Raw genomic sequence first — 22,464 nt, 5'->3', positions numbered from 1 at the left:
GTTGCTGGTTTCTTCTTCCAGTGGAGGCCAAGCAACCAAAAGCGCAGTGCAAGAGGTGTCCTGGCTTGCAGATCACAAGAGCATCATGTTCATGCCCCTGTTGTTATGGATGGGAAGCAATGGTTGTTGCAGGACAGGGTGTCTTCTCCTCAGGCCTGAGGCATGCTTTGTACCACAGATCCTTCACATCACTCTTTCAGACATGGGATTTACAGAAGAGCCAACTGAAGCGCCTTGGCACCAAGACCTCCGCCGTGCTGAGCCTCTCTTTCACAACCTAATCCTGTGACTACTGGTCCTATTGCTTGCTCCTTCCATCCAAGGATCACACAAATGTAAATTAAGTCCCATAGTATCACCATGATGCATTATCATCCCCATTTTACAAGAAAGGGAACTGCAGCACATGGCAATTGAGTTCTTTGTCCTCGGTCACACAGTGAGTCACCGTCACAGTCTCAAGCAGCCTCTGAAGCCCTTCCTCCTTCACATAAACTACTAGAGCTTGAATTCCCTTAAAATCTGCTTGCTCTAATGTATTAACCACAGTTTTGCTACAGCTGCAGACCTGTTCCACAGCGGTCGGAAACCACAGAAGGCATTTGGGTCCCAGTATGGCTGCCAGGTGAGGCGTGAGGGCTCCGGCAAAGGGAGAGCTGAAACATCTCGCGCCTCCCAAGAACTTTCTGAGATGAGAAAAACTTCTGACAGCAACTTCAGATCTGTTCCATCATCTCCCTGTTACCCAGCACTTGAAAAGCTATGTCCAGGTGAATCAAAATTTCAAGCGCTAATGTCCTGATTACAGAGCTGGCTACAAAGGAAATTAATGAATAATAATTTCAAGAAGGGATTTAAAATTTCCATTTTCATTTTATTGTCAAAGTAAATATATTTTTATGAAGAACAAAAGAAAATATACAGAATTGTAACTTATGTACACTGGCTTTATAGGTTTTTTGTTTCCAATTTACACAAATTTTGATACGTTATTAAAAGATATTTTATATAGATATGCATCTATGTACAGTTTTATTTACATACATTCATAGGATGTGATATAAACCGGTCAATAGATGATAGTTCATTTATATTAATTTCTAGAGGACAAAAGGAATGCATTCGCTTTAGCTAGACCTGCTGTTCTTGCACAGCGCGGGCCCCTGCTCTGCCTAGCGCAGTTTCCTATCGCAGTTTCCTATTTCCCATTTTGCCAACAAAGAGACAAACAGATGCCGCCTGCAAATGGAAAGGAAATGCAACATCCATTATGAAATCGTTCCTAATTACTGAATTCTATTTTCTTCTAAAGCTTCTTACAATCGCCAGAGTTCAAAAGGAAAAACAAAACAAGAAGAAGAAACACAAACAAAATCGCCTGCTACCATCTGATTATTTGTTTAATTCCCTTCTTTGCCAGCTACCACACAAATTCGTTTCTTTTGGCTACTGTTCTCACCCATTCGCCCACCCTAGCTGCATGGAGCTCTGACATGGCTGTGGGTCAGGAGAGGATTAGCACTGAAGATCACCCTTGGACAGAAGATCTCACGGTGCTGTCCCACCTGGCCTTGATGCCTACCACCCTCCCCTGGGCACAGGTACATCCTACAAGACCCTGCTGCCAGCAGACAAGTGGAGACTTAGCTCCAACCAGCAAGGCGTTGACTTGCAGTGGATGCTCAGGATGCCTGGTGCTCACCAGGACCACTGGGCACCTCCAGGGCTGGCGCTCTGGTTTCTCCCCCAAGCTCACACAAGAGGACAGGAGCAGAGACAGAAACAGAGCTCAGCCATTCCACAAATGGCTTCCTGCTGCTTTACACACTAGACAACAGCTCTTCTGCTAAAGACAGTGGGTGCTGAGAACCAAACTCAAAGGAAAGCAGCGTTTCCTTCGACACGTGTGCATCCTTCCACCCCCACAGCAGCACAGGACAGGAGAAGCATGAACACCGTACGCATTCAGCCGCACCAAAAGGCCCCACTCCAAGCCATTTCATCCAGCCTGAGCTTCTGGGTTTGTTTGGGATATGCCTTTGCTTAAATATATATATATGTATGTATGAATATATATACATAAATATTTATATATAGCCCTAGCCAAGGAAAAGGTTAATGTGAGCCAGAGAAGGCAGAGAGGCGCATTCCAGCACTCTCCATGCCTTACCTCCCCCTGTCCCCAACTCCCACTGTTCCTCCTCCTATGGCCAGCCCCTACAAATCCTTGGCTCAGGCGACCCAAAAACAAAGGAGTTGTTTTCATTTCAAAAGGAATTTGCTGTTTCCAAACTGGACAAATAGAGCAGCTTAATAAAAACTCACAATGAATGGCCTGTACATGAGCAAAGCCCTTAGGAATGCCAGGGCTATAATTAACTAGCAGCAAGCAACTCTTACATTTTCCTGTGCAGCAGAAAACAGCTAAAAATAAAACACTGTAATTTCCAAAAGAAGCAGCAGCAAAGGAGGGAAAGATAGAAGGAAAGGAAAATAATATCCTTAAAAAAAAAAAAAAAAAAAAAAAAAGGAAGAAGCACCCCCCTCCCTTGACCCAAAAAGAACTTCATTCTCAAATCATCTTCAAAGGACCTGGGACACTCAAACATGGTGGTATCAAGTAACAGCATTGACTGTTCTGTGGAGACAAATAAATTATCACTAGAAATATAGTGAGCAAAGTGCTGTCATCGGCTGTTGTAGGATGGCTGGGTGGGAAGGGGAAAGCGGGACCAATCAGTTCACGGAGCGGACGGAGCGGTTGCTTCGTGGGAACCGATGCACCTTGACATGTTTGGACAAGTGGTCACTTCGAGCAAACTTCTTCTCGCAGACGGGACACTGATAGGGTTTCACCCCCGAGTGGGAGCGCCTGTGCCGGGACAGCTCATCTGACCTGGAGAACCTGCAAGAGAAGAGATGCCTTTTCAGGTAAAAGGGTTCTTACACTCTCACAATGGAAAAAAAACGTCCCCTCAGGCCACTGGGAGACTGCTTCTGGCAAAACCCAAATGTACAATATGAAAGGGACACACAACAGGCTGGGTCTGGTCCCAACCAGCAGTCAGCAGTGGCAGTACAAACACACAATTATCAACCTTCTCCCACACCGACTCTGGGCTCAGAGCAACGTATGGAGGCAACGTTTGTACCAACCTTGCCCTAAACCAAATAACATGGGTACAGCTCAACTGAAACAGCGCTGCTCTTGATCCTTCTACCAATCCTCTTCAAAGACTGTCCCGCAACCTCCCTCCTGCAAATTCAAGCAGGGACCATTCTCAAGCAGAGATACCAACAAGCGTCCCACAGGTAAGGTCTGGCCCATGCTCCCACTGACAGGAGCACAACAGACATCCAGTAATTGCACGTAGTTTGAGGTGGGCTCCAAATAACAGACAGACAGAACTACCCAGGAGCTACATGGCTTATCGGACCAAGCTGAAAAATTGGTGCTCCTGCAGGCTAAATAAAGAGTCATTAACATCTCAGTACCAGAGATGCTCAACATTGTAACAGCTGACAACCAGGTGGGCCCCAATGGCCATTAGCATAGTTACTTCATGGGTAAACTGAAATCAAGATTCAGCCTTTAATTACCAAAGTTGTCTCCCAGGGTCATTTCAATTTTAGATATTTCCCACCTTCCATCTCCACCGAAAAATCCCCAAACAGCCACCGTGAATCCCACAGGCTTTACTGAACCCAAATCAGCTAATCCTTTGGTCTTAACAGCAGGCCTGGCTCTATTTCCAGCTTGGACCTGATTGGGAGCCACAGGGTTAATTAATAATGCCACATTAAAACAGCCCCGTCCAGATGGGTACAAAAAATTTGCTGTCTGACAAAGGGCAATTAAGTGTTTTGTTGCCAGAGCAGTAACAAAGGGTGGCACAGAAAGGGAGCTTGCAAGAAACGGTATCAGCTGTTTATTTACAATAAATAAATGAAGTCATGGGCACTAGCTGGATAAATGGGGGAAAGAACATGTAAAAAAATGCGTCCTTCTGGAGCAAAATATCACATCATCAACGGAGCGAATATGCTATTTTTATGAAAGGGGGAAAAACAGGACTGTTGGGCTCCTATGAATAAGTCCTTCATACAAGAAAAATAAATTTCCACAAAAAGGTTTTGATTAGCTCTGATCTCCCACCACCAGTTGAGGAACAGAGCGCAGGCATTGGGAAAGCTGGGAATGGTTTCCACAGTTCCGCAGCTCTTCAGTCCAGCGATGCTACCCAGAGAGCATTCTGCAGCCAGCACAAAGCAGATGCAGATACTCGCTATGGGTAAGATACGGTGTGGACACGTCTTCCAGGAGCATTTCTAATGGATGCTCCTTCATCCATTCTCTTGCTTTCCTGCCTTGTCCTTGCTTTTGTATCCTCATCGTCAAAGAGTCATATTCACCATTAAGAGTAATAGGCAGATGCCCTAATGGAGCCATCAACCTGTTCCTTGCCTGGGACACATCTCCTTCATAAAGGCTGTGACAGGGCTTTCTTGGCACCCCTAATGCCTGCGTATCTGCTTTCTCTAGCAACCCTGGTCCCTCCAGCCATGGCTTCCCAAAACCACAGTCCAGACCAGGGAGCAGCAGGGCCAGGGATTTCTCCCAAGTCCTTAGCAGTAAGTCAGTCCCAGTGCCACATCCCTGGAGGGATGTCCTTGTAGAGTTACAGATGAGTGGGACTAAGCATCTTTCTGGAGAAGGCAGGATACTGTCTGTGCACACTGCCTCAATGGGACACAGCGCCGGACCAGGAATGGACCTGTTGCCAGTGGTGGCAACCAGGGAAAAGAGGGAGCAGAGAAGGAAAAGAGCCTTTGCAAAGAGTTGTCCTCTTATATACAGGCTTATCACTCAGAGAAGGAGTAAAACCAGATGTGGCCGGGTTCCCTTGTCCCATGTCCTTGGCCATTAAGGTCACCATCTGCAACAGAAGTGCAGTACGCACATGGCTAATCCTGCACAAGAGCTCCACGAGTGCATTTCAGTGGGGATTGCATGGACGGTGGGGGAGAAAGAGGTGCATATCAGGAACGAGCAGCTCCGCTCATACCCTGGGAGCTCGGATGAGTTCATCCGACAAAAATACACTCTGCCTCATAACGATGTCCTTAGCTGAAGAGGCGGGAATGTTGCAATACTGTTCCCCAGCAGTCACAGAAAGATCAACTTACAGAGCCCCACAGAAATAAACCTCGAGCTGTCGGTGTGTTTACAAAAAAACAACGCAAAGGTTAGGAGAAGGAAGCCGGGAGGATCTGGTGGCCTGGCTCTGCAGTGAAATGGTATTTGCAGCGAAATGGTATTTGCAGCACATTCTGGCACTAAGATCGCCCCAAGAAAACTGCAAATAATCCCCAGTGGAATGCCAAATTCAAACACACACAAGGGACCCCAACACCTCACTATCCCACCACTGCCATTTCTAGAAGGATTCCTCCTTCAAAAGAAAGGAGAAGGGATCTGGGCAATCTCACAGCAACTAGAAGAGTCTCCTTCATCATTCTGTCTAGTAGGACCCGAAAGGACCTGTAACTACATCTCACTTGGAGACAAATCCTAGAGCTCCCTTGATGTGTAGGATGTGTCCTGTGTCTCCTGGCCAAACGAGGACATCACTGTGTGGCTCAGTGGGCAAGAAAGGTCAATAGTTTCAGCCTAGTACTCCATGGTCCCTACCATGGCCACCAGCCATTGAGACTGACCCAGGCTGTATCTCTCCTCCGCCGTGGAGGGCAGGCTCTGGATTCATCCTTCCCATCCCCAAAGCACAGCTACGGTGAACCAGCGCTACTCCAGCAAACCTGCAAACTCCTTTACACAGCACCAGCAAAACAGGTCACTGAAGGATGCCTGCCCTGACACGTCCCACGTGTGGTCCTCACCACGCTCACTCCGTCCCACGCATTACAAGCCTTTAAACCCTCCCCACCACACCAGGCAGAGCTTGCATCGCACGCTGTCACCTGCGGAGCCAGCTGCAGGGAAGCGCCTCCAGCCCAGCGCTGTGGCAGGGCATTTAAACGCCATTGCCTTATCCCCCAGGCCCTACAACAACTGCAGCTTTGTAGGCTGCTGCGCCAGGGCAGGGAAAGCCAGAGCTTCTCCTGCTCCGCGCCGTAACACGGCTGCTGGGGACCGGCCCACCCTGCTTTTTGGTGGGGCTGTCGCAGGAGCAACCAGAGGCTGCCGTGTGCCAAAAGTACAGGCTGGCAGGACACGGACCAGCGCGCCAACCGGTACAGCGGGCTATTGAATGCAACGGGTCACCGGCCACTTACGAACGCCTCTCTGCAGCCTGCCGAAAACAGCTCTCACCCTGTGCCAAGGAAGAGCACAAGCAAGCAAGGTTCAGCCTCCTCCAGGGAGGTGCCTGGGGCTCTCCAGCCGTCCCAGGGGTTAGCGAAAGGGTTTGCTGTGTGCGCTCCCCTACCTTGGTGCAGTTGCGGCATGCAACTTATCCATAGCAGGACTGCCCAGAGAGCTGGGGAAGCTTTAACCCCCCCACCGCTCAGCCACTTTGTGCTAGGCAACACTTTGTTTTGTTTTTGAAATGACTATCTTCGGTGAGGTCAGATCTTAAGTGTCGTCGGTGAAAAAATAAATACGCAAGCACAAGAATGCAGGCAAAGGAGGGGGAAAGCAGAGCCCAGCAGTGTTCTAGCACTTAAATTTGAGATGATATAAAACTGGGAGCAAACAGAGAGTCCAGATGCATTTGACTTAAGTCATGTGAGATCACAGCTCTCGCTGAGCTTCTGGAAAAGGTAAACATGCTTTATTGATGAAAGGGGACCGAGCAATTCCGTGCTCAATTGGGTCTGGCCTTTGATGTGGGAGCAGCGTGCAGGGGATGTGCGGGAATCTCCGGATGGTGTTAAGGATTGCTGGGAGTGCAGGGAGCAGCTCCTCAAGCACTGCCTCTCCTGCTGGCTACAAACTTTCCCCCTCGGAGCAGAGCCCTGCTGAAGTTTTGGGGTGTTGGGGATTGGGATACCAGCCTGGGCTGTGAAATGCAACAAGACAAACAGCAACAGAGAGTTTGAAAAGCCCTTCCAGCAGCTGTTTGTGGACAGGACACACATTCCTCATACCGAAGGTGATCAATTTCTCATCCCTGTTGGGCTCCTCATCTTTAAAAAGTTGTGGCTAGCTGAGAGTGAAAGTTCAGGGTGCTCCTGGTTGCGGGACCTGCCCTTCTCTTGGCCCACCTTACACCTGCATCCTGGTTTTGATCCACACCAGTCTCTGTAACACTGGAAGAAGGCATTTCCAGCTCCCGGTGTAAATTCAATCTCCATTCCTTACCACTTAATATTTTTTCTAAATGCCCTCCATCGTTTTGCACCCTGGAAAACACCAGCTCTGTAATAAGACAGACCTGGAGAAGGTCACCCACAGGCAACACTTCAGGCTCCTGATCTTGAGCCACACAAGTCACTGGGAGCGGTGGTATAAAGCTCAGTGTGGATCAGACAAACCCTCACGTGTCACATGCATTTGTCACAAAAATGAGAGCTTTGCTCACATCCCAGCACAAGGAAAGCCAACACGACACCCACAGGCACGTTCACAGGCAGGAGGCACATCTGCTCCCTGCGCACACGTACTCTGGCAACCAAATGAAAAGGAGCGAGTGCCTCTGCTGCAGGTCAGGAGCAAACCAGCCTGCGGCTTATGGGACCAGTCAGCTAAACAATATGGCTTTAATTTCCGTGCATCCTGAGCAGCAAGCCACTGAGAAGTGCCACCAGCACAAAAGGAAAGAAAAATCACCGCCAGATTGTAGAGCCATCATAAACTGAAACAGGAAAGAAAATCACCAAATTGCATTGATCTCCTCAATCCCACCGAGAGGCAAATTTCAAACTGGTCCAGTTGGGGAGCAGAGGATTCAGCCCCATTCTGACCTTTTCCCTCAAACCAATCCAGCCATCTCTAACTGCTGCGTGTCTCACATATTTGCATTTTTACACAACCCTCTCCTGTTACTTTTTACCTCGTCTGTTCCTCACAGTCACAACCCATTCCCTCATTAGACATTGCTCGCTGAAGCTCTGCAGGATATTCTTTGAAAGAAATCTGGTTTAATTTAATACAAGGTAGTTAAGATTTTGTTTCCTCCCATCATAATTTGCGGTGCTGTATATTAACACTTGCCAGCAGGCAGGCTAGTAATACAGCTAATTGGAAAGACAGAAGAAGGCTCCTGTCAGTTTCCTTAAAAGTTGATTTTTTTTTTTAACGTTTCAATTTTTCATCTAGTATTAAAAAAAATAATAAAAAAAAAATAAAAAAGAAAAATCAAGAGATGATACCCTCTGCGAACATTTTGCGTAATCAAACCTGCAATCTTCCATTCAAGCAATGCTTAACTCCACCTCAGCCTTCTGGTGATGTTGTTACATCTGACAGCTCTTTGCAACTTTGAGTGGCACCCACACATTTTTCTGAATCAATGCAGAGAATAAAACCCAATGCATGCCGGAGTGGAGCTGCCAGCATTTCCAAAAGGAGTAGGATGGAGTGCATTTTCTACGACACTGCACAGAATACTGCTTTTCTTAACCACACTCGCTTATCACCGCCCTTCAGTGACCACGTCCAGCCCCGTGCAGTTGGAGCCACACACAGTCATTCTGCCCTAAACCACCCAGTTCACTCACAGCCCTCAGCTGGTACCAGCCGAGCATCTGCTGCAGCTGGTCTGTTGCAACCAGACCGAAGGGAACACAAGGTATTGCCTGCAGTAACAAGCTTAATCTGACCCTCTAGGAACGAAAACACAAATTACAATGGACTACTTTTATTTTTTTTAAGACACTGATGCCAGCAGGTGATGCTCTACTATTTAATTTATCAAAGCCCCTGGATTACCTAAGAGGAAGAAAAAGGTCTTAATTCTCAAACCAACCGAGCAAGTTTTGGGAACAGAAACAGTTTATAAATTAGAGTGCAAACCTACTTGCTCGGCAAGTGAGGTCAAGCGAGCAAAAAGTGGAAGGGGGATTTGACAGCGCTGCCCCCCAATACTAACCTCCATCCGCAACCCGGCCAAGTGCATGCAAAAGGCTTTTCTCCTGTATGCCTCCTCAGGTGGGCTTTCAAATGGCTGCTTTTCGTGTACATCTTGGTACAACCAGGAAAAGAACATTTGTGCATTTTAATGAGTTCTGCTGCAGGGTTCTTTTGAAATTTCTGACCCATGATGATTCCCGTCTGACCCTGGATCATGCCTCCTGGCCCAATTGGCTTGGCGGCGATGGGGACGGGAGCTATGCGGACAAATTTAGAGGACAAGTTCAAATTGGACGACTGAACTATCTGAGGCACAAGGGCAAATGTCTGTCCTTGGATGTTGACTAGGAGCTGTGCAATTTTAATGTTCTCTTGTGCTGGTCCTTGGGAACTGGGGCTCGTATTGGACTCCTGTTTGATCTGTACAGGCTGAATTTGGAGCATAACCGGTATCCCATTCTCCAGGGACATTCCTCCATTTGAAGCTTGGCCACCTTCCGTTGAGCTGCTCAACTGTTCATTTTTACTCTCTTTTAAACTAGCGCTGGGCAACATATGGTCTTTTTGCTGTAGTGAAGCAACAGAAACTTGGCTACAAGCTCTCAAGTCCTTGGTCTCACTTTTAGGTCTTTCTTTGAGCTCCAACTGCATGTTCTCCTCCAGAAATTCCTCAATTTCCTCAAGCGTGGGCTGAAATGGTCCTGAGTCTTCCATATCCACAGCAAATTCAGGCAACCTAAAGTACTCCTCTTTCACTATCGGCTGAAGTCTCCTTTTGTCCCACCATGATGCAGCGGTGTTCCCCAAAGATGCCTGGGACAATAAGTAGTCTAAGATACTGTCCTGACTTTCCGCACTGGACGTGCTTCCATAGCTGGAGCTGAGAACCTGGGAGTCAGGGCTGGAACAAGAACAAAAGCTGGACGAGTCGCTGTCATCTTCCGAGAGGGGAGAGGGCAGCATTTGGTAGGACCTCACCCCTGCTGTCATGTCCCCAAAGTATCCAAGAGAAGATCTTGTAGATGAAAAGGATTCATCAGTAGGCAGCAAGTGATCCACCATTCCTGGGCGATCTGTTATGGATATCCCAACAGCATATACCAGGCGGTGAAAGTTCAGGTGAGAGCCTGAGTGTAGGAAAACAAAACAGCAACAGTCAGAAGTCGGTTTAATCATTTATCTCCATGAACTAAGCTCATAAAGCCCTCCAGCTCGCAGGAAAGTCCAAAGCATCCAGTCTCACTGAGCACACATGCTGCTACACGCTTTGATAGGTCTGTACCACCCCCTAAGGACTGTCAGGGCCGGAGCGTTTTGCAGGATTGCACCACGTATTTGCAAAAGAATTCTTTCAGAAATCATTTCCCAACTGTGCGTGCTCTAGATTTACAGCTCCCTTCCAGAATATTACTGACAAGAGAAAATAAATTATGGGCTTTCACCTAACAGTGAAACCTAGAGCCAAAGAAGGGAATGGGGAGGAAAAAAATAAAGTGTTGAAATTTTTACCACCAAAAAAACCAAAAACAAATAAAAAAGTTTATTGCTGGTGGCCATAAAATGCAAATCCTTTCCTTATCTTGTAGCTTTCCACCAACCTTATTTTTAACTTCCTCAGTTCCACAAATACAGGCTAATCAGCATAATGCAAGGATCAATCTGTCAGGAGCCAAAAATATTTACTGTGCTTCAGCATTTACTAGGCGGATTTTCCCCCTCCAGATGTAATGAATCAGTGTGCCAACGTCATCATCACCTGCACTGCCCTTAATAAGGCTGGCACTGCGCTGAGCTAATTACCATGTCCTGGCAAGCCAGCTGGTGGCTGGTTTCACCTCATCGCTCCATACTCCCCTTTCTCTGGGTACGGAGGTCGAGGTGATGTGAACCTCCCGCCAGTTGCTAAACTGGGAGGGCTCGTACGGACCCCCGCCATCTCAATCTGCCGGGACCCACGGCAGGCAGCCGTACTCCCCGTTTCCTCCCGTGTCGAGGCAGCGAGCGGGCAGCATCCGGCAAGCCCCTACTCAAATGAGCCATAATCCCTCCGCAGCCCCACAGAGGCACAAGGGCAAAAATCCATCCTTCCTAGCACAGACCACCATAACGCTTGCTGACAGCGGCAACCGTCCCACGCTTTCCCAGTTAAGACAAGCACACTTCCTAGAAAGGTTTCTGGGGAAGGGAAGGCAGGGGGGACATCTGCGTATTTCTTTTTTTTTTTTTTTCCCCCCAGAGGAAAAAAAAAAAATAAATTGCTTACGGACGGAGACTATGCCTCTTAGAGACCCAACGCAGAGACCTCCGGACGGAGCGAACACTGGCCCTCAGTCATTCGCTCAAGGTGACTGATTGAAAACAGAGCTGTATATGTGCATAATAAAACAACTCTTTCTGTGGAAGGTATGTGGACTGCAGAGATAGAAGTCATTTGATCAGCCTATGAGGTTTTGTGAGTGTGTGAATTAGGAGGCATGTGACCCAGTGCGAAGGAAATGCCAGTCAATCTTGTTACACGCTGTCATTTTCCACAGGCTCTGCCGCTGCGCTTTGGACGCTTTGCCATGAATAGTCAATAGCTCCCAGTTTTGTGCAGGGAAGGGGATGGCTGTTACCGCTATTGCGGAGCATCCTTGCTGCCTGATCTCCAAAATTTGCCCTGTCTCTGCCTTCTCCGGAGAAAAATCAAAAGGCGTCTATGTACTCAGTGCTGCAGCGAACGCAGAGATATTTTACACAACACTCTTAAGCAGCTCCATCCCATTGGCAGCATCTATTAATATTTCACAGGAAACAGAAGGGGAAAAAAACATATTTCTTAAAGATACAGCTTCCTCCTTCATACACACATGGAGGAAGCAGGGGCAGGTTGAAAGACAGACTTAAAAGCAAGATTGCACATTTTCCTGGTATGCGTGGCCTGTCAGTCAGCTATGCCTCTGAACCGATAATGAATACTCACATGTGCCGAACACGAGGAAGTTCAAACAGAGGTTAGTGGCTCTGTTTTGTGACCTTAGCCTATAATCATTTCTTATAGTAAAAGTGAAGAGTCAGAAGAGATGAACTATTTCTAACGCACAGGACTTAGAGATTTATTTTTTTTAAAAAAAAAAAAAAAAAAAAAAAGTGTTGAGGGAAAGTCCCAGAGCTGAGCTATTCCCAGTTTTGAAACAGAAAACTCAATCTGCTTCTCAGAAGTTTGTATTGGTTTCCAGTAAGAATTCACCCAAGCAGCTTGCTTCTGTCTTGCCCCAAAAACTGGTGACTGCCCTGTGAAGCGTGGGGCAGAAAGGAGGACTTGCCCTCGGATCGTTTCTGATCCTCCCTTCTATATCTGCATTGTTCCAGCTTGAAGTTCTGAAGAATGGTGCTGTGAGTGAAACCTGGACTGCTACGTGTGTTTTTTCTGAGAAAAGCTGGCGCGCTCTGTGCGTGCGGGGAAAGAGCCTGCACCAAAAGCAGTTGGTAAGGTTCTTTAACAATTAAAAAAAAACCAAACAGTTTAAGTCTTCTTTAAATGGATGCGAGAATGAGAAGGCCACATATCAAAATATCCATATATTCCATTGGGAATAGAACTATACCCTAATTTGTATAAGGGCTGAAAGGAAGGGGAGAAAAATCCAACAAACTCCTAGCAACTGCTGTGAGTGACGTCCCTCAGCAGAAAACAGCCAGCACAGTTATTTCCCCATCTCTTTTGACAAGGAGCAATGTCACTCAGTGTAACCAGAGTAATTTTAAGAAGAGAGGAGACGGTCAGAGGCAAACAGATCCAGGCACATTACGGGCCAGATCTGCTTTCTGTGCACTCTCAAAACTTGCAGAGCAGCCAAGTGGATTTTGGGGAATGCCTGGAATGCAGGATCAGGCCCGGGCTATATTTTATCCTAAAGGCCAGACTAACAACCAAAAGGCTTTCATCCCTACTTTGCCTGAAGACACAGCCAAAACCAGAAGATTAAAAAACAAAACTAAAAAAAAAAAAAAAGGCAGGGCTACACAAGCTATGAAAACTAATGATGCTGTTTACAGAAGGCACTTTCATCTCTAAGAGCCGCGAAAACACGCTAGAAATGTAAGCACCTATAGAGGGACATCAGTGCCTGAGCCACTGAAAAACAGCTGCTTCTGGAGTGAAATACAGCAGCTGTTCAACAGCACACAGCAGCACGGCCGTCTCCAACTTTTAAGAGTTCCCTGGGTTGTTATGATCTCCTTTCTGCCAGAAACATGTTCTGTTTAAAACCTGTCCATCTAATCGCCAGCTAAAACAAAACAGCGACAAAAAAAAAACAAACCAAACCCAACCAAAAACCAGAGAAGGCATATTCTGACTCAGAGTAACATTAAAATGTTAAGCCCTGGGACCTTGCTGAAACACGGGGACATATTTCCCAGCCTGTCACTTCTGGATGGTCGGTCCAGCACAACTGATAGCCCAGCAGCATTCGGGCTCAGATACACCAACAGTCATTTCCTATGTATACTGCTACAGCTTTTTCCAGTTTAGGACTAATCTCTTTAGGCTTTTCTCTTGCTCCCTAGAAGATTTTAAATCTGTTCAGGCTAACTCCTGCTCCACAGACAGAACTGTAAACCAGGCCCAGCATTTCTAAGAAGTTAAAATGAAAGTGCATGGGGGGAAAAGCCTAAAAAAATAATAACAAATAAAAAAAGAAGCCAAGAGGAAATCTATTTGCTCTCATCCCTTCTGCAAGGTGGCTGCGCTGCTCCCCGGACACGGGGAGGGAAGAAGAAAGGAGGTTTTAGGGTCTCCCCGTTGCTTTTTTCCCTAACCCACTCTATCTGGGAAGCTGCAGAAACATTCCCAAAGCCTCATATTCTGGAAACTACCCCCTCTCTACCCCCAAACTTTGGCTTGCACAAGAGGAAGCACTTTATCCGCCGCTGGCGGCGCCCCCCGGGCTGCCCGCCCGGCACCCAGTGGTGCCCCGAAATAACACGCACCATCAGCCGCCCGGGCAGTGATGCGAGCCGGGGGGGACACACACACCCAAATCCCACTCCAACCCAAGAACAGCCAGGTTTCCACAGCTGCAAAGAATTTCCTTGTTTGTTGTGGGTTTTGTTGTTGTTGTTGCTGTTTTGGGGGTGTTCTTTTTTTAAAATTACTATTATTGTTTTCCTGCTCCCTCCATCCCTTTTCCGGAGGCTTTGGGGGCCCGAGCCCCCCCCGCCCCAACTCTCGGCGGGGTCCCCAGGTCGCGATGACCGGGAGTAACCCCCCCCCCCCCCCCGCCTGTCACACCATGGCACGACACAGCTCCGGGCTGAAAAGAGCCCCCCCACCCCTGGCCGCTGCTCGACACCCCCCCTGCTGCACCGCCGGGGGGGGGGGGGTATTTAATCTCCCACCACTCCCCCCCCCCCGTGACCGGGCAACAGCGGCACAAACACCACCGGGCCCCCCCCCCGCCCCGGCTACTGATGCAGGGGGGGCACCGCTGGCGGGACGCGCACCCGCGCAAACCTCCGCGCCCCTCGCACACCCTTACCTGAACTCCTCCGCAAGCGGGGGAAAGGAGGGAGAAAATGCCAAGAGCCACCAGAAGAATGCAGAAACAAGAATTAAAAGGAAAATAAATTAAGAAAAAAAAAAAAAAAAAGAAAAGAAAGAAAAAGAAGCAGCAAAAATAATGAAAGAAATAAAACCCCCAACAAAACCGCAGAATTAAAAACAGCACCGCCAACACGCCGCAGACCCCGCGGAGCGCGGACGGCGTGCGCAGCTCCCCCGGGAGGCGGGTGCGCGGCTGCGGAGCGCGGCCCCGCTGCCGTAGTACTATATCCCCCGCACAGGACGGGCGCCCGGCGGCGGCGGGGGAGGCCGGGGAGAGGCTCGACCGCGTCCGCCGCCACCATTGGCCCCGCCGCGGCGGGGGCCGGCCCGACACCGGCCTCAATGGGAGCCCGGCCCGGCCCCCGGGGCGGTGCTCGGGAGGGACAGCACATGGGCGAGCCCCCCCCCCCCGGGGGCGTGCGGGACACCGGGAAGGGGTGCGCATCCCTGGAGAGCCAAGCCCCCGGGCGCCTACAGGGTCGACGGAGAGGGGTCTGCTCTGGGTTTCGCTGCTGAGTCGGTGGCAGCGGCTGATAGCGACGGTGTAGCTGGTGCTGGGAAAACTCCTTCGCTCTTCTGCCTTTCCTTATGTAAAATTGTGGCTATTTTGCCGTACTTTTGGAGGTTTCCTGGAAGGAGCTAAGTATTACAGAATTGTAGGGTATACCTTAATTTCAGGAACGTAGCTCGTAGCTTTAGGAATGATTAAGCCTGTCAATCAAGGGCAAGTACCTTAGTAAAAGCTGTTGATTAAATACAGGAGATTTCTTATTCTGAAAAACTGAATGGGATTTCCCTTTCAGAGGATGGAATATAAGTATCTCGTGTAAGCTATCATTGTGGTCAGGATATCTCCTCAATACAGAGGCCAGTTGACTTAGAGATCAGTTCATCATCATCATCATTTCATGGGGACAAACCTTTTAGCAGGGCCTCTTGTGAAAGAACAAGGTGTAATGGTTTTAAACTAAAAGAAAGTAAAGTTAGACCAGGTATAAGGAAGACATTTTTTAGGATGAGTGTGGTGAAACACTGGCACAGCTGCCCAGGGAGGTGGTAGGTGCCCCATTGGACAGGGCTCTGAGCAACCTGATCTAGTTGAAGATGTCTCTGCTCATTGCAGGGGAGTTTGTAAAGGTCCCTTCCAACACAAACTATTCTATGGTTTTATGATTCTAAGTCTCTGGAGATCAGCAGGTCCCTGGAGGTGTACATGTCCCACGCCCGTATTACTGCCCTATAGCCTCACACCTGCCCCTTTTCTGCCCACCTGCTGGAGCTTGATGGGGAGATGCTGGAAAGTATTGGGCTTCAGGGTACCCCTGCAGTGTTATTACAGTCATTAGTGTTTTTTATGTAAATACATGAGACCCCACCTGGAGTACCGCATCCAGCTTTGGAGCCCTCAGGACAAGAAGGACATGGACCTGTTGGAAAGGGGTCCAGAGGAGACCACGAAGATGATCAGAGGGCTGGAGCACTTCTCCTGTGAAGACAGACTGAGAGAATTAGGGTTGTTCATCCTGGAGAAGAGAAGGCTCCACGGAGACCTTATAGCAGCCTTCCAGTGTCTGAAGGGGGACTACAAGAAAGCTGGAGAAGGACTTTTTACAAGGGCATGTAGTGATAGAATGAGGGATAATGGCTTCAAACTGGAAGAGAGTAGATTTAGATTAGATCTCAGGAAGAAATTTTTCACTGTGAGGGTGGTGGGACACTAGAACAGGTTGCCCAGAGAAGCTGTGGATGCCCCATCCCTGGAGGTGTTCAAGGACAGGCTGGATGGGGCTTTGAGCAACATGGTCTAGTGGGAGGTGTCCCTGCCCATGGCAGGGGGGTTGGAACTTGATGATCTTTAAGGTCCCTTCCAACTCTAACCATTCTGCGATTATTTTTATAGAGAGTTACATACACTATAGTTACACAATGTTTAGCATTAATCAGGATCCATGTTTAACTCCTGCAGCAGCGAGGCCCAGCTGAGGAAGCATGCAGGGGTGCCAGCTGCAGTAAATTTTTCTGCTGAACCAATGTTTTTTCAAATCCAGTTTTTCATTTTCAGACCCCTGGGAAGATGCAGTCTCGTCACAACAGGTCTGTGGACATGGAACACAGCACCATCCCCGCTCTCCCCCTGAGCGACTGTGGGGCTTGTCGTCCTGCAGAAAAAAATGAGGTATTACCCTCATTTTATGACTTTATGGGGAAACTGAGGCACAGAGGGCTGAACCAAGCATCTGTGGCAGAACCAAGATGCAGCCTCTTCTCTTTTCAGCTCCAGCCCAGGGCCTTAAACTGGCAACAATATCCTCCAGCTGCGTTGCTTCACAATTGCCAGTAACACATTTCAAAGTTTGGCAAACATGAACCAGTCTCTTCCCAAGAGGATGTTCAGCCTCGACAAGTCCCGGCAGACACAGCCCAGGGGCAGCGCAGAGGTGACCCCACAGGTGCTGCCTCACCCCAGTGGGTACCCTCAAAGGACCCAGGGGTGCTCAGGGCTCTGCTCTCATGCCCAGACCTCGCTCTTCCTCTCCACATATCTCAATGAATAATGCATGAATACACGCTCATCAAATTCCTAGATACTATATTTATACAAAAACCTCAGGGCCAAATTCTGCATTAGTTTAACTTCGCTGGCGTAAAAAGCATTACAACAATAAAAATGCTGGCCTTAAACATTTTTTCCCAAAATAGTTTTCTGGCAAACCTTGCTTTACTGTTTTCTCTCAATTAAAAGCCCTTTGTTCCCTGAGTAGGTGAAGTTTAGCTTGATGCAATGCAAAGGGCATGGGATTTAGATACAGCTAAAATCCCAAACCCTCAGGACTGGGCTTAAATGGAATTTGAATTGTCAGCTGTACAGATATGAGATTCCTTTACGATGTTTATTACTGTGGAAACAACCAAAAGTTACAATTTTAATTTTATCATTATTATAACCTACATATGCATTTGGACACATTAGAGGTTTCTCTAAATTTTTTTTTTCCATGTACAAAAGACAATTTCTTTGCATTTCAGTAACAGGAGTTCTCAACTTTCTCTAAGTTGCTGGAGAGGCAGTGAAAACCCGTATCTGCCTCACATGGAAATAAAATGGTATGTCCCAGTTCTGCTTCTCAAGTTTTATCCATTTTACTCGGCCCACAACCTTTCCACTTCCCTGAAAGTACCACTCAAGGCTGGGTGCGTTGCCCACTATACATCTACCGGACTGAGCCGTTACCCGTTGCTGAAGCCAGTGATAGGAAGGTGCGGTGTTTTTAGTGGGCTCAAGCAGATCCAAACACGTGCTGCTGCCGGGGGAGATGTCCAGCCATCTTCCCTTTGGCCGGTGCCAGCCCTTGTGCGGCTGCGCATGGCGATGGAGGAGGGATCCGATGCTTTTTGCGATGGAGGAGGAATCCGATGCTTTTTCGCATCTGCAATGGACCAGTCGCTTCGACAAACAGGTGGTAACTTGTTAAATCAGGTAAAATGCTTGTGAGTCTGAGTCCAAGGACACCTGTGGGATGAAAAAGCACAACTTCGGTTCATGGTCACTTGGCATAGCCCAGGGATGAGTAACCTCAGCTGCACTGAAGAACCCTACAGAGCATCTTACCCATTCAATATAAGGCAACAGTGATCACCGCGAGGTGAAATGCAATGGAAATAATCAGGCAGGTGTAAACTAAGGCTTCTGTATTTATCCCTGAGATTTCCCTGGAAAAGACATAAAAAACGCCGGCAGGCAGCGCACAGTACTTGGGAAGCAAGTCCAGAGCACCTGGGATGAACCCCTGACCTGAGCTCACTCACGTGACAAGTTCTGGATGCACCAAACTTTTTGCATATGTCCAGATCCCCTTTGTCAAGCACATAGTATCGCCTGCACTGGGAACCTTCAGCAAAGCCCTCGTGCACGTGTTCAGTGACTGTGTCTTAGGCATTTCTGGATGTCCAGCACTCCTGTAGAAATTACTGCCCTGACCAGGCTGTTGGACATCAGGACACCCTGGACAAATATCCAAAGTCCTCTTTTTCTGCCCAGACAAAATTTCTAGGCAGAAACAAAGGACGTTACAAGCAAACAAACAGGGTATATGATAGCACGAGTTCTGATATCTCACATCAGCACAAACCTGTCACTGTACAACAGAGAATAATGAGAGAACATGCAAAAGGCACTGTCGCTTGGAGCCCCAACCTGGGGTTGTTCTTGGTGAAACATGTCCACAGCTTCATCCTCCACAGCATCTTTTCTAAGCAGGAATTTTATCTGAGAAATTTTCTTTCCCGGGATGATCACATTGTTTTACCCGTGAGTTGCTGAGAGGGCCCTGAACCACAGACGGGTTTTGGGGTCTGCAAGTGCACCTTGAGGCTTAAACCCAAAATTGAGAATTACAAGCTACAGTGGCAAGTGCCAGCCTCTGGGCTGACTCAGCCACTTCTCTGTCCCTCAGGGATACCTGAACGCACTTCTCAAGCTGTGAACTGGTTTACTGCTTAATTCTACAGAGCCCTGTGACAGCAAAAGCAAATTGACACACATCTAAGTTTTGCTCAAGGTTTTAGAAACACTATGAACCTCCACTAACAGTAGGAGAAATGCACAGTTCTAGACAAATATAACGACTTCTGATCACTTTTGGTTGCCAGCCTTTCATGAGAACTAGGAACGTCTGGGACAGGCTTTTGGAGATGAGTTTTGTGCAGTTGTGACCAATGTCTCACATCAGCATCCGTCATTTGGTACTGCAGCAAAACTGAGCCCCTACTCCCCGCTATAAAACACGTGTCTTCTCCCCTGCCCCGTGCTTTTTGTGCATTGCTAGGAGATTTCCTTCCCTCTGTTCATCTCTTTGCCAAGTTCTTTTAAAATCTATTATTGCCTCTGTCCCTTAGTCCTGCCTGGGGATTTTCCATTCTCTCTTTTGCCACCTTTCAGGAAAGAACTTAAGTCAAACTGGTTCCCCTGCCTGGACAACCTTTCCAGCATTCCTACAGCCCAGTCAAACACTGGGGCTAACGTAAAGTTAAGGTACTTTTCATTGGCTTTTGTCTGATGGCTGTGTGTTAAAGATCCAGTCAGGAAAGGCAAATAAACCTTGACATTCAAGCCTTTTATAATTTCCCTGGAGATAATAATAGCACTGCACCATAAAGTTAAAAAGAAGCCGTAGGCTGAAGTTGTTCCCAAGTTGTTATGCCACGTAGCACAGACCCATTAAAGGTGGGAAAGGCAGCAAAAGGCTGGTCTGCTCTGCACTCAACAGTTTACACCTAAGCAGTTTTGGGCTCTGCCCACACTTTGCCTTTCCATATCTGGCCATAACAGAGGCTGGTTTTTCCTGCCGCAGGTTTTCCCGTCTCCTGTAGGTTGTTTGCGCAGCTTTGTGTTACAAGTGACTTCTCATTTTCGAGGGGACTGAAAGGGAAAGCGCTTGAACTTCATGGATGGGCAAAAAGAAGGATTGTGCTGCACAGGGTAAGCGCTTTGCTGTCTTTAAAGGTCACCTGTGGTATTTCTGCCCCAGCCCCTGCTATTCTCCGCTTACTGCAAACTATTAGTAACCTGATGAGCCAGCCGCCACTTGGCAAAACAAGGGTTAGTCAGGCTGAATTGATTACTTGCACATTTCCATGTGATTCATGAATCAAGGCTGCTCTTTTCCAATGAAAGAAGCAAAAATAATCAGGCAAAGAAAAAAATTAAAAAGGAAGTTCAAATTCTATTTTGGAATTATTTTTTTTTTTAATTAGCCTCATGCAGATGGATCCCTTCTGGGTGCCCCAAAGCCGATGGCCGTGTCGGGCCGAGCCCCGCTGGGCTCCAGCTTTCAGCACCAGAACAGGTACAGAGGGAACAAAAAAGCCTGTCAGACTCTCCAATAATGTTATGATCACTTTAACTTTGCAGTCCTTGACACTCGCAGATAAGGACTGCAAGTTCTCTCAGTACTACAGAAATATTGACACAAAGAATATGTTTATCCATGACTGTGGTTCTGCAGGACAAGGTGGAAACAGCAACAGCAATCTCAGGACTTAATTTCTTTGGCCTTGCAAGGGCATCTGTGCTGCAGGGCCAACAGTTTATTGATTTTATTATTATTTTTTTTTCTTTCCTTCACTAGTTTGGAAATTCTGTTGTCTTTTCAAGTCAGAGTCATAGGTCTAGGGGGAGATGAGTTGGAAGAAATTCATTTTTAGTTTTTTTTTATGTTAATAAAACTTTTAAAGACAGTGGGGAGCTGGGGAGAGTTCCTGATTTTCTCCCAAACTTTTTGTTCATTAAAATACTGAGAGAGAAAACATCAGCTGATTTTCTGGCTGGTATTTCTCTAGGCTATCTTTAACTAGGTCCAGCTCCAACCTCAGGTTTCCATGCACAACCCCTGCGTTTTAATCTTTTAGCAAAAACACACACGAGCAGAGCTGCACCTGCTAACACTATGAATGGCTTGGGGAACCAGACCACCTTCTGCAGGGATATGGGTGTGCTGGGTGTGTGACAGACAGTTGTCCCATCACTGCCTCCCCTGACTTGATGGTGAGATATGGCAGAAGAGCTGGGGCTCAGCTGTTTAAACACCGGGTTAAACCCTGAAGCTGGACAGAAGCCGATGCCCTCAAGGTGACACATGAGGCTCACTGCGAGAGGTTCAAGAGCAAGGGGAGCAGCCTGGTCCAAGCTACCTCTCCTGAAGATGACTCAGGGACAGGCAGGTCTGTAAATGTAACAAAACCCACTGACTCACTTGGAGGAGATTCAGCACCTACCTCTGCTTATCCAAGTTTAGGAAAGCAAAATAGACTGGAAGACGTACAGGAAGACCTGGGACATGACGAATGTTGGCTCCAGTTCAGGAGTGGATCTGCAATAAACTGTATTCCCCTGCCCTCTCCTGGAAGGAATACGCCAGAGCTGGGTGTGTTTGTGCAGGATCCTTGTGTTGAGCACTCCAGGGAAGCGGCTCAAGGTGGTGAGAGGAGATGGTGATTTTGAAGACAATGTTTACAGGAACTAACAGCTATGACCATGTTGTGTCCATCGTGCATTGCCAACACCACATCTGCCAGAAATGGCACACCTCTCAAGAGAATCTGAATGTTCTCAAGGAAGAACTGCCTGCCTGTCTGGCCATTTGCATTGAATTAGGAAACAGAGGGGATGATTCAACCAATGGAATCCAGAGCCTCTTGCTCACCTTAAATAGCTAACACAGAGCCTACATGAAAACACCGGTAACCTTCACTCAGGTCACATCGGTGCATCACTAGAACAGAAATACAACACTGTGGCACCAACAGACAATGCTTTTGGGAGTACCGGTGCAGAATGGGCAAGTGGGACCCCATAGCTTGACCAATGATATGGTGAGAGCCCAGCAGGGAGGTCAACTCAAGCTCTTTGGAGGTCATAGAGTCGAGACAGCGCCAAAGTCCTCAAAACTGGGAAGACCCAGGTCTGGGGGTCTGGTCGTGAACCTTCAGCTGTAATGTTACTGTTAACCCTTCAGACACACAGTTCAGTGAATATGACCCATTTACACAGATTACACATGAATATATTAGATGCTTTTGCAAAGCTTCCTTCTTCTACAGTCACATGAATTACATTCTTCATGTTTCTGCACATCAAACATCCAAAGCAATACTAGTTCTGTTCTATGAAGAGGACTGATTAGCAAATTGCTGCTGTTGAGACAATAATGGGAACAATGAACAACAAAAGCTGAGTGTAAAAACTCTACAAGTAAGTCTATAGTTCAATAGTACCAGCACAGGACTATGAATCAGGAGCCCTGGAAGGGAAGGACCAGCCACACGTACACTATATAACCTCAGAAGT

At 47.6% G+C, this 22,464-nt stretch overlaps 1 protein-coding gene across 1 annotated transcript; it reads right to left on the bottom strand.

The window, feature by feature from the left end:
* Positions 1–2,736: 2,736 nt before the first annotated feature.
* KLF15 (KLF transcription factor 15) lies at positions 2,737–10,207 on the bottom strand. The gene is made up of 2 exons (XM_074152549.1): positions 9,051–10,207; positions 2,737–2,905 (listed from the first exon to the last, which is right to left on the bottom strand). Exons 1-2 carry the CDS (start codon positions 10,205–10,207, stop codon positions 2,737–2,739), a joined length of 1,326 nt encoding a protein of 441 aa, XP_074008650.1.
* Positions 10,208–22,464: the final 12,257 nt, after the last annotated feature.

This window comes from Numenius arquata, chromosome 8, assembly GCF_964106895.1.
Source record: "Numenius arquata chromosome 8, bNumArq3.hap1.1, whole genome shotgun sequence".
In the NCBI taxonomy this organism is placed as follows: Eukaryota; Metazoa; Chordata; class Aves; order Charadriiformes; family Scolopacidae; genus Numenius; species Numenius arquata.
This window is presented reverse-complemented; position numbering and strand designations above follow the sequence as displayed.

Bases quoted from the DNA above. Each gene is read 5' to 3' on its own strand.
- KLF15 (XM_074152549.1), bottom strand. From the start codon at position 10,207: ATGATTAAACCGACTTCTGACTGTTGCTGTTTTGTTTTCCTACACTCA. The intron at 2,906-9,050 runs GTTAGTATTGGG...CTTCTCTTGCAG, and splicing joins TGGCCGGGTTGCGGATGGAG to GTTCTCCAGGTCAGATGAGC.